The sequence below is a fragment of the Biomphalaria glabrata genome, chromosome 3, assembly GCF_947242115.1.
Source record: "Biomphalaria glabrata chromosome 3, xgBioGlab47.1, whole genome shotgun sequence".
Taxonomy (NCBI): domain Eukaryota; kingdom Metazoa; phylum Mollusca; class Gastropoda; family Planorbidae; genus Biomphalaria; species Biomphalaria glabrata.
Genome location: NC_074713.1, coordinates 42,109,001 through 42,121,641, shown reverse-complemented (window position 1 = coordinate 42,121,641; position 12,641 = coordinate 42,109,001). Strand labels below are relative to the sequence as shown.

Here is a 12,641-nt window from a genome sequence, read left to right as displayed (position 1 = left end):
CCGTCACATGTATGCTAAAACAAACAAAGGAAAGGGGAAAAAACACACAATGCCATGCCTTTTGTAGATCAAAACTCTTCAATCGCACTTATTGTATTATTATCTCACGTAGGCCAACTTCTATATGATATCAGCGCTATATAAGCGCTGTTCTTTCTCCCTGATTATCTAGATTGAATTATAGCCTATATTATAGCCTATATGGATGGCTGGTCGTGTGAACTGTCGTCTTGATGGCTCCGGGCTCGAACCCTATCCGCCGCCATCAAATCTTTCGTAGTTAGTGTCCCCGCCAACCATGAGCTCCAGAAGGGCGCTACCTCTGCGTGCGATGCCCCTGCGAGCAATGGCGAGGCAGATTGGACAAGGGTTACCGAGCCCATAATTTGTCCTTACCACGAACAAAGCCCAGTACTGTGGAAGCTATAGATCCTTTTTTTCTGTTCGCTTCTAAGATAAGCCTAGCTTATAATTTAAACACACTTTGTAATCTTGTTTCGTTTTTGTCTTCTTTTTTTTTTACGCCCATTTTGATAGCTCTATATAGATCTAGCTCTATGTGTGAATCCAACATAGATGTAGATCTAGCTGAAATAAGTTAGACTTTATAATTTTCATTTGTTTTGATTATTTTAAGTTACCGTTAGATTAAGTTCGTTTGTTTTTGGTTCATGCTAAACGCTGAATCGGTCAACTACGGCCTTTTAACCTTGAGCCAGATTGGAGGCGTGGAACAATGCAGCCTACTGATTGGTTGAGAAGTGTGCTCTGACCTACTTTAAGAACGTAATAACTGGTGACTGGTAACAGTTATAAGAACCAACACTGGCACTAAAGACAGTAGAGTATTTTTAATAATCTCTTTTGCCTTTAGTTTTGTCACAAAGGTTACCAGTTGTTAAATTAATTAACTGCAGCAATGACAATCACGGGCATTATACGATGCATAAAATTGGTTAGTATTTGCTATATAGATTAGTAGACCTGGTCTCTATCTAGACCAGAGTCAGAGTGTTAACTGTTAACAGCTAGACTAGTTTGTCTGTGAGTAGGCCTACACATAGACATAATGACATATCTTGATCAGTGACGTTGACGTAGGCTGAGTTACTACAGTTACTCAATCTTCAATCACTGTGTCTTTTCACTGCTAGTTCTAGTTAGATAGATATAGATCTAGATGTAGAATGATGGAAATAGTCAATGCCTACACCCTTTAGTTAGTTACTGCTTTAGTCACTTTAGAAAGATAAAGATTCTAGACGTCTAGACAACTCTAGACAGTGAAGTCAAGACACTGATCACAAATCAGACTCGAGTAATCAGATTGTTCTATTGGCGGCACTTGGCCTGGCAATCCACCTTTCAAGTAGATCTATACATGTCTCATAATGTTTAAAGGAGGAGGGTAGGTCCAGTTTTAAGCCCCAAGATGCACCAGCTGAAGAGAACATCGCATATTAGGCCACCTAGTGTCCACTAGAGAGATCTGTTGTTTCATGGCCTATCTATCCATTAAAAAATATGGGGGTATTTGATAATGCCCAACTTTTTTTTATATTTATGTTTGCCTTTATCAAACACCACATCTTTTGTGTGTGTGTGTGACTGTGTGTCTTCATGTACTTATCTCACACAATATTCTTTACTTCTTAAAACAAAAATAAAGTTAATCAGTAAATTTTTAGCAGCTAATATTTAATAAACAACAAATCACACATATAATTTATATTATATATTATAAAATACATGTTTATTTCAAAAAATTTTGATTAATAAAAAATTGTGTATGTAAATGTAATAAATTAGTTATCTTCCATTCCCTCTTATCCTCTCCCTTGAAATTGCTAGATCTAGATCTATTTGTAGCACTGACCAGTTATAGCCCTTTCTGTCCTCATTCCAATCATAGTTAATCTCTGTAGTTAATTTCTGTAAAGAAAATGATATAAAGGAAGTTTTTCAAATACCAAATATATGGTAGTTGGGGAAAAATAGGTTTGAAATGGAAGATTTACCATGTACCTCTTTCTGACATCCTTGAAGTGTCCAAAAAGGTTTGAGATAAATTCTTTTTATGGACCTTTGACCTGGTAAAGGCTTTTATCCCATGGCCACGACTAGAGATTGGCTCTTCACAGACCTTCCTGTTAGGAGGCCTTCTACAATGTGATAATTTGTTCACACCAGTTTTTCATGAGATATAATTCCTTGATCTGACAACACAAGTTCCCCCTCTTACATGAAAGCTAGAATCCGAGCCCATTGGGGACTCTCTTTATTCCTATAATGTACTGTAGTTGTGCAACAGCCTTGTTTTTGGCATCTAGTTAATTATTGTAACATACTACTGCATGTGAATACTTTGATGGTGTACCCTGTGGATGGAAAAGTTTTTAGTGGGTTGTTTTAAAAGTCTTGATGGAGAGCGGACATATGTAGACCGTTACTTAATGGACTTAAAAGTAATTTCTCTATTAGACTTGAGAACTGTTTATTTCATATGGATATTATTTATTCTGTACATTACATGATTGTCTTATTCATCGTGTGTATAAGTAATCCAATAACTTATTACCAGATGCATACAAGTATCCTAATATTTGACTATATATCTTGTTTCCACAATAAATCCTTGTCTGCTGACATGGCTTGCTTGATGTATCAGATGTATGTATGTAGGGTGTAATCATAGCCCAAGCACAGCTCTACACAAGTAGAATAGCTATGCATGCAAGCCAGTAGAAGTCTACACCTTTAGGAACCTAAGTCACGCAATTTCAAAAGACAGTTGTGACCTAATTTTTTTTTGGTGGTAGCCTTGTATGCCTAAACTGGATGTAGACCAATTTTTAATAGTCCATGCCATGACTTATCATGGTAACTGAATGTTTAACTATAATGGAGTATACTGAGGACATGGCACATTTTTTAAAATCTAAAATATAAGACTGGGAACTGATAGCTTGTGGGTTAATTTTAGCAATATTTGCAAAGGTTACTGCTGTAAAGGGGCATGATGAACTATTTTAGCAATATTTGCAAAGGTTACTGCTGTAAAGGGGCATGATGAACTGTGGGGTCACAAGTTCAAATCCCAGTGAAGTCTATGTATTTAAACTTCAGGGTTTTGAGGATATACCCAAGTCCCACCCCATAACATTAAAAGAGATGAGCTTTACATCATCTGCTCCATAATCTGAAAGAGGGAACTTTGCTTATTTTCACTGCACTGTTAGGACTATGTGACAACCTACTCTTGAAGAGCTCCTTTTTATTTTTCAAAGTACACAAAGCAAGTAATGTTTTGGTGAGTGATTAAAGAAGCATTGGTTCATAGCATATTCATGAACCTTTAGTTTTACTGAACACCTGATGACATTCATGATTGCACATCTAAAAACAGTTGTAAACAAAGCAAAGATCTGGATTTGCACCTTTTTACATGAACATTTACATTAACACACTTTGAAATTTGTAATTTATTACAAAGTACAAACAATTACCAAACTAAGGTCTGTAGTTCTAATCCAGGCGGACATTGTAAGACACTTTAGCCTCAATATGCAGTTTAGATTATCATTAACAGGTCATTTCTTATCTTATCAAATGAAATTGTAAATATTTCTGTGTAAGAACCTACAGAGTGTAACATCAATGTTCTTAGGATTAACAGTTGAGGTCAGAGTTGATGCAAGGTTCAACAAGTATCGATTATTTAACCACTGAAAGAAGATTGGCCTGGTTTTTATTATTGGCTGGTCATACTACATCTCTCCCTTTCTTGATCCATGTATTTCATAGTAGAATTAGTTTCTTTTAAGTTTAACATTTTTGAATGGCTCATCAATAATAATTTTTATTAAAATATAATAATAATAATAATAATCTTTATTGTCCATATGGAAATTTCTTACAATTTGTGCATTACACCAAACAAAAAACATAACTATAAGAAACCAAAGTGTACATTCACACCAGACTCACTCATAATTTACATGTGACAAAGTTTATACCAGATTGTTCTTATTTAATGATTTGATTGCCAGGGGAACAAAAGAGTGTTTATGTCTGTTTGTCTTTGCTATCAGTGTCTTGTATCTCTTTTGTGATGGTAAAATCTCAAAATCCTGACACAAAGGGTGATTCTTTATTTCGAGGATCTTGTTAGCTTTTTTATAGATGTAGTCTAAAACATTTATGTCCCCCTTTCCTCAGGAAAAATAATACTATGGGCTGGTAAATTGAATATTAGTTGGGTTTGTGCAGCAACTAAATGCAGGTTTATCAATCCTCAAACATCTGTTTCAAACATAAGCTAATTTAAACTTTTTCAGTAGTGAGATATTTTATCTCCATTAAAACACCTCTTTATGTTTAAAGTCATCAGATTTAAAGTGCTTGAGTTTTGTGTTAATGGCTGTTGTAAACTATGCACTGACAGGAAAGGTTATGAGTTATCTGACCTTGAAACTTTACCAGATGGTTCTGGCAGCAGAAGTAGTGTACTTCAATTAAAATGTTTATTTCTAATAGCAGATCATCTGGAGAGCTGGGCTCCCACATCCAAAAGTTATCATACAATGTTTTATCATTTCCTATAATAATAATAAAATAAAAGCCAATGTACATGATTTCTTGTACTCAAAACTTTTTCTTTGTTATTGTCTGCTACAAACGAGTCCATAGTTTAAGTCTTAATGCAAGCCATTCATCAGCTTTGGTTTTAATTTTTTTGTTAATCTGCACATTTACCTACCTTATTTTGCTTTCTTCAACAAATGATTAGAAAAAATAGGAAGTTTTTAAAAAGCTTGAATCTCTTTGGCCAAAAGTTTGTACACGTTATTTCTCCTACACCCAGTCTTGGATCAAGCTGAAATTTTGCACAATTATTTCTTTTACCTGATAACAGAAGAATAAATAAAACAAAAAAAATTAACCAATTAGTAAATTAATTATTGGTTTAAAATTACTCTGTTTGGTCTCTCAAACAAGGGAAAGAAATAGTACTTGATTGAAGTGGTGGTATAAGCTGAATTAGTCCCCTTTATATTAGGCTGCAGTCTTAAGCTTAGTGAACACAATAGAAACAATAGATAACTATACAATCTTCCATGTTCATAGACTCTTCCATAGGAGAGTGGTTACCACGTTAGCTTGAGAAGGCTTGAGCCATGAATTTGCATTCAGGTCGTGCCCCCTTTTTTTATTTTTATAAATGCTTTTTTATTATAAGTCTAGAGCTGTTACAAATTTAATTACACAACTGATCCAAACTAATTGATAAAAGTACACTTAATATAAGCTTTTTTTTTTTAAGCATTTTAAAATATTTTTCTCGTTTCTATTACTAATAAATATGCAATGTTTAGCCAGTGTATTCATAAATCTGTTCTTAAAATTTCTTAGCTGATTGTTAAAATTTAACCAGCTAGAAATCTACAAAGGTTTTGAGATTGTTAAAAAAGTTTTACATGTTTCGGATGTTCCTTTAGAATTGAAAATAATCTACATCTTGGCTCAAATCTCCTGCAGGAGGACGAGGGATGGCAGTGGGCAGGGTATGAACCCAGGACCATCTAGACGGCCGAACAATCCTGCGCGCATACCACATGACCAGGTAGTCATTCTGTCATTTTTGTAACATCTTTTATATTTGTCTTGCAGACGTCAAGTCAATCTCTACACTTTGCAAGATGCTTTGCTTCTTCTGCAAACATAGTAAGTTTTATAAATTGATTTTTTTTTTAAATGTTTATAAACTTTTTTTTAGGCCAACTTTAGTTAAATTTCAGAAGAAAGCTTATTTAGAACTAGTTGTACATTTATTTTAACAAGGATGTTGGCTAGTTTAGTTGCTCATTTTTTGCTTGTATTGATGTTTTTTCTTTTTCTAAATGTGTAGCCCACAACCAAGATGTTTATAAACAATGAATTTGTTGAGTCCAAAACCAAGAAATGGATTGATTTACATAACCCTGTAAGTTACATATGTATCATGTGATTGTTTGTATTTGATTTAATTTCTGACATGTATTAAGGAAAAGTAAAAAAAACAAACATCAGAGCTTTAACTTTGTGTTGTTTACAAAATGTTTAGGCAACAAATGAAGTGATCACAAGAGTGCCAGAAAGTACAACAGCTGAAATGGAAGCGGCGGTTGCGGCAGCTAAGGCAGCCTTTCCTGCATGGTCCAAATCAACTGTTCTATCAAGGCAGCAGATAATGTTTAGATTTCAAGATCTTATTAAGAAAAATATGGTCAGTTGAATTACCTGTTTTTATTCTTAGTTCTTATGTTAATTTTAAAAAGCTCTTTAAAAAAGATGTATTTTAAATATGATCAGTATGTTTGTATATTGTTCAAGTTTTATTTTTGGTTCATGTACAGAAACGCCTGGCTGCAAGTATAACACAAGAACAAGGAAAAACTTTAATTGATGCAGAAGGAGATGTACTGCGAGGGCTTCGTAAGTCTTTTTGTTTGTAACTCTGCAGTTAGTTTACACCCAGTAACTCTGCAGTAAGTTTACACCCAGTAACTCTGCAGTTAGTTTACACCCAGCAACTCTGTAGTTAGTTTACACCCAGCAACTCTGTAGTTAGTTTACACCCAGTAAATTTGCAGTTAGTTTACATCCAGTAACTGCAGTTAGTTTACATCCAGTAACTCTACAGCTAGTTTAGCACCAGTAACTGCAGCTAGTTAACAACCAACCACTAACTGCAGTTAGTTTACACCCAGTAACTCAGCAGTTAGTTTACCAATTACTGCAGCTAGTTTACATCGGGTAACTCTACAGCTAGTTTACCACCAGTAACTCTGCAGCTAGTTTACAACTAACCAGTAACTGCAGTTAGTTTACAACCAGTACTCTGCTGTTAGTTTGCAAGCAGTAACTGCAGTTAGTTTACATCCAGTAACTCTACAGCTAGTTTACCACCAGTAACTCTGCAGTCAGTTTACAACCGATTTTATTTCTATTTCCCTTGATACTAACATTTATCTTAACTACAGTATTGCTTGGTCAGGATCAAATGTTTATTATTTCAGAGGTTGTTGAACACTGCTGCAGTATAACATCTTTGCAACTGGGTGAGACACTTCCTGGTATAGCCAAAGATATGGACACTTTCACATTTAGACTGCCTCTAGGTGTCACTGCTGGCATCACACCATTTAACTTCCCAGCAATGATTCCATTGTGGGTAAGCCTCTGGATTTATAACTATTTATAAATACAGTACTATTAATTACTATTTGTGGCTTATCTGAATAACCTTTCGGTTTACTAAGGATAATTTTTTGTACAGATTTGGGTAATTTTTCAATATTTACTAGCCTTGCAGATTATAATTTGTTTATTTTGCTCAATATTGAACTCAACCAATTTTTATACAATAATGTGAATTGAACTTAGGTACTGAGTTGTACTCCCACACTTAACTGGAGTTTTATAATTTGAAGGCAGTCTACTCTTCCAGAAAGTCTGCAAAAACAAACAACAAAAAAAAAAACATAATCTTGCCCATAAGGATTCAAACTTGTTATACCCAGAAAAACTACACAATGCCAATGATTAGTACTTGTACAACTCCCTGTTTTATGTCCTTGAAAAGCTTCTTTTACTTTTTGACTTTGTAAGCAATCTTAGAGCTGTGTGTTTATTCTTTCATTTGGAAAGCTTTTTAGACTTTGAAGTCTAAAGTTTTTTCATTTTGCATGAAATGTTTAGATGTTCCCCATGGCTGTTGTGTGTGGTAATACCTCTGTGATGAAGCCATCAGAGCGTGACCCAGGGGCCTTAATGATCCTAATGGAGCTATGTCAAGAAGCTGGGTTTCCACCCGGTGTTGTGAATGTCATTCATGGACGTCATGACTGTAAGACAGTTCAGTAATATAACATTTGCTAACTGAAACACAATGGATCTTTTTTTAACTAATTCTAAAATGAAGTAAAGCAACATTTTAAAAAAGCATAAGTAAAAAATGTTTTAATCTGCCTATTGAATTCTCCACATTTTGTAGCATGGATTGTATATCTATTGTGCACAATTAGCAACTTGTTTTCTATAGCTGTTTTAGATTGTGACACAGAATAAATGATCTTGATACATGTGTCATCTCAACTATGTGTTTTTGTCCTTTATGTAGTTGTATTGTTTTTAAAAACACAATTAACATTTGAATTCTTTTTTGTAGCTGTCAACTTTATCTGCGACCATCCTGACATTAGGGCAATTTCTTTTGTTGGCTCTGACCAGGCTGTAAGTTCACATTAACAACACTCAAAATATTTTAAGACACGTTACCTTGGAAACACTTTTACTTTTTCATCCACCTAACGAATGTTCATGCTATATATGTCAGGGCCAGTACATCTATGAGAGAGGATCTAAAAATGGTAAGCGAGTTCAGTCTAACATGGGTGCCAAGAATCATGGAGTTGTCATGCCCGATGCAAATAAAGAGAGCACTTTAACCAGCCTTGTTGGTGCTGCCTTCGGTGCTGCTGGTCAGCGGTGTATGGCCCTGTCTACAGCCATATTTGTTGGTGAGGCAAAGCAATGGATTCCAGAACTTGTCGAGAGAGCAAAGAAATTGAAAGTTACTGCTGGTAAGTTGACACATTTGTTAATTCTTTTGGATTAAAACTTCTTAATGGAAAATGTGCAACTTTGAATTTTAAAATATGTACTAACAATTGTGTTAATCTTTAAGGCACTGAACCTGATGCAGACCTGGGTCCACTCATTTCACCTGAAGCTAAGAAGCGAGTCTGTGATCTCATTCAGTCTGGTGTTGATGCAGGGGCCAAGTTGCTGCTTGACGGCCGCAACATAAAAGTGAAAGGTTTTGAAAAGGGAAACTTTGTGGGACCAACTATCTTACACAATGTTAATGTAAGTATTAATTTGAAACATTAAATATAAGATAAGACTGCACAAATAAGAGCAGATCATGTATTAGATTATTTTCACCTGTTTTGGTTATGATGGCCACAATCACCAACAGTTTTTTTATTTTTTTACTGTCATGTTGTGTGCTGATGCACTCAGGACATTAAAATTCCTTTAAAATTTGCAGCAAAGTTCCATACCACGCAGACATTATGGCCACATTGTAGAGATAAAATTGCTTTTTCTGACATCTATTAGGATGCACACTACAGTTGAGTGGTTACAACTGTATGGTTAGCTTTACTTACAAAGCCCTTTAATGATTACCAAAGCAGACACAATTATTGCATTAATTTGCTTTTTTATTTAAATTTGACTTGCAGAGCAAACAAATTCAATTATATTTGAACATCTGCACAATGTGCCAGTGAAAGATTTTAATATTGATGGTGTAATGGCACCATTGAACATACAATTTTTAATTGTTAGTTTTAAAGAAATGTTGAATTGGTCTAAAAGCTGAATGTTTCAAATATTTTCTTTAGCCCAAAATGAAATGTTACACTGAGGAAATCTTTGGCCCAGTTTTAGTCAGCATGGAGGTTGATACTTTAGAGGATGCTATAAACATTGTCAATGCTAACCCATATGGTAATGGTACAGCCATCTTCACAACCAATGGAGCCACAGCACGAAAGTACACAATGGAGTGTGATGTTGGCCAGGTAGGTAGAGAATGTTACACACTTATTGTGTGCCATACAAGATTAAATTGAAGATTAACATTCATCCTAACATATAATACAAATTTGTGTTGTAATTTTATCCAAATCTTTAACTTTTCTCCCAAATGCCCTGCTGGTAAAATCATTGGCAAAAAACAAACCCCATTTGGGCAGTTGTTTGAGACAAACATCTATAAAAAAGCTAACAAGATCCTTGAAATAAAGAATCACCCTTTGTGTCAGGATTTTGTGATTTTACCATCACAAAAGAGATACAAGACACTGATGGCAAAGACAAACAGACACAAACACTCTTTTGTTCCCCTGGCAATCAAATCATTAAATAAGAACAATCTGATATAAACTTTGTCACATGTAAATTATGAGTGAGTCAGGTGTGAATGTACATTTTGGTTTCTTATAGTTATAATTTTTTTTGTTTAGTGTAATGCACAAATTGTAAGACAAATTTCCATATGGACAATAAAAATTATTATTATTGTTATTATTAACTTTTGTATTATTGTAACCCATGTTAATTATGTGACATTTACTCAACTGTTTTTTTACTTTGACAGGTTGGAGTCAATGTCCCTATTCCTGTTCCACTACCAATGTTTTCATTCACTGGATCCCGAGGCTCATTCAGAGGAGATCAAAACTTCTATGGAAAACAGGTAGGGCCTTGATGTTCAGCAAAATATTGTGTAAAGCAATTAATCCAAAGATCTGAGAATCCTGAGATTTCTCTTTTATAGAAAATATGGCTGATTTATGGATAACACAATACTTGTCTACATTGACTCTTGTATGGATTTCTCCTTCAGCTTTACTGTAATATCTATAAGATTAAGTATTAAAATATGGTTCCTCAAGATAAGACAAATAAACTAGAACATATGCAAAATAGAGCTGTGAGATTAATTACAAATATTCACATTTGATTAGAGGGTAGGGATCATTAATAAAATTACCAAATTTAGAGACCCTTCAGCACAGAAGACTAAAAGGTAGTAGCTATAATACTTAAAGTGCGGAACCATAATTTACAATGCTCAGAAAGACACAAAGATAAAGGCACATTTCTTATTCCATATGCTAGGACAAACTTACAAAGTGTTCCTTCTTCCCTAGTACTATTAGAGAATGGAATGGGCTGTCTGAATCAGCAAGGAAAACTGATTTGGCAGTTTTTAAGTCACTGATTAACATGCTTGACTAGGCTGTCACAGGATACACGTGGGACGTAATTATCTTCTCGTTTGAAGGAATGTCTGTAATTTATAAGATTTCTATTTTAAATTTACACTACATCACCCTATTGGTTCAGTCTTGGGTTTGTAGTGTTAACTTTCCATTGGCCTGATCATTTTTCAAATCTCAATGTTAAGGGTAAAATGTTAGCATGCTCTACCTTACACATTGTCTTGTAAAAAGTACAAACCCAATCCACTTTTTTAAGAACATTTTTGGTATTACTTTTATGGTCTTTTTGTTTGTGTTTCAGGGCATTCAGTTCTACACTCAAATCAAGACAGTCACCCAAATGTGGCGTGGAGAAGATGCTGTGTCATCTCGACCTGCCACTAACATGCCTGTGCAGCAGTAGTCTGATGTGTAGTATTACATCCATTGACCTGGAGTTGTGTATGCTTGTGAAATGTTGAAATAGTCTGCCACATTAGTTTGTTGAATAGTGTGGACTTACTCAGATGCTTATTTATACTCCACAAAGAAACTGAAATACTGGCTGTATTCAGCTTTATGCTAGCAGGTTTGCATGAACCAGTTTGTGAGATTGTTATTTCTTGTACAGCCTTGTATAATGTATTCAAATGTATTATCACATTTGTCATGGAGGACAAGTGTCTTTATGTTAGACAATGTCCTGATGATCAACTTGTAATAAAGTTCTTGTAATGCATTGACATTTTGTCACCACTTTTTTTTTATATCTTTGGTTCTCAATGGTCTATGGTTTGATAATCATACAGTCATTTATTTAATGGACTACTAATAAGCCTTTGTCCAAACCTTTTTGTTTTGTACAAGAGATAAGGAAATAGTGTTTTTGGACCATCTATGTTGGATCTAAATTGTGACTAAAAGATTAGAGCCATTCATTTAATAACTAATTAGCCTTTGTTTATGGATAGTTTAAGTAGTATTCAAATTGTGTCTGTAATGCACCAAAAAAATGATGCAATCAGTTTTGAATAGGGATAAGAGTAGTACTAAAGAACAGGTTGACAGTCACTGCTAAGATTTCACACTAACATTGTTAAAGACATCATCCCATTGCTGCAACTAAGGGTTATTTCAGTTCTTCTCAACTTTTTAACTGATTTTAATTTTTATAGAAGAATTTCTGTAGTTTGTTGAAGTTTTATATTAATGAATAACTTTACAAGAGCACCCAAACATTCTGCAGACATTTTTACAAGTGTTCTCATACAATAAACATTGGATGACTGGTCAAGGGTTAGGGTTAGGTCATGAGCAATAGTTTTGTGGTGGCTGAGATTGAGGATTTGAGAAAATCACTCTGAAAACTTGACTTTCTTGAGAAATTAGCCTTGAAGGGTGTTCTCATTAATATTGTTTAATTAGATACAGTGGGGGCTGAGTGATTAAGCGCTTGGCTTCCAAACCTGGGATCAAATCTTGGTGAAGAATGGGATTTTCAGGGCGCCTTAAGTCCACCCAACTCTAATGGGTACCCAAATTTAGTTGGGGGAAAGTAAGGCAGTTGGTCTTTGTGCTGACTACATGACACCCTCGTTGGCCAAAGAAACAAAAACATCATCTTCCCTGTAGATCACAAGGTCTGAAAAGGGAAACAACTATTGCTTGGGAAATTTTGCTATATATAAAAAAAAAAAGTATCAAGTAACTGGTGTTTTAAAAATCTGTCAGCATTTCATTCTTTTAAAAGCAGATAGGAGGGTTAAAAATTGACATAGTTCCATCAGTAATGGTCTATGTTGGGGAAAAGTAAAGGCAGTTGGT

General features: G+C 34.7%; 1 protein-coding gene across 1 annotated transcript; it reads left to right on the top strand.

Annotated features, from left to right (window-relative positions):
- Positions 1-770: 770 nt before the first annotated feature.
- On the top strand, positions 771-11,560 carry LOC106055391 (methylmalonate-semialdehyde dehydrogenase [acylating], mitochondrial-like). Its single transcript, XM_056025161.1, has 13 exons — positions 771-955; positions 5,671-5,724; positions 5,909-5,983; positions 6,104-6,265; positions 6,396-6,474; positions 7,059-7,213; positions 7,741-7,888; positions 8,210-8,274; positions 8,378-8,624; positions 8,729-8,910; positions 9,453-9,632; positions 10,211-10,309; positions 11,140-11,560. The coding sequence occupies exons 1-13, from the start codon at positions 920-922 to the stop codon at positions 11,239-11,241; spliced, it is 1,584 nt and encodes a 527-aa protein (XP_055881136.1). The 5' UTR covers positions 771-919; the 3' UTR covers positions 11,242-11,560.
- The last annotated feature ends 1,081 nt before the right edge of the window (positions 11,561-12,641 follow it).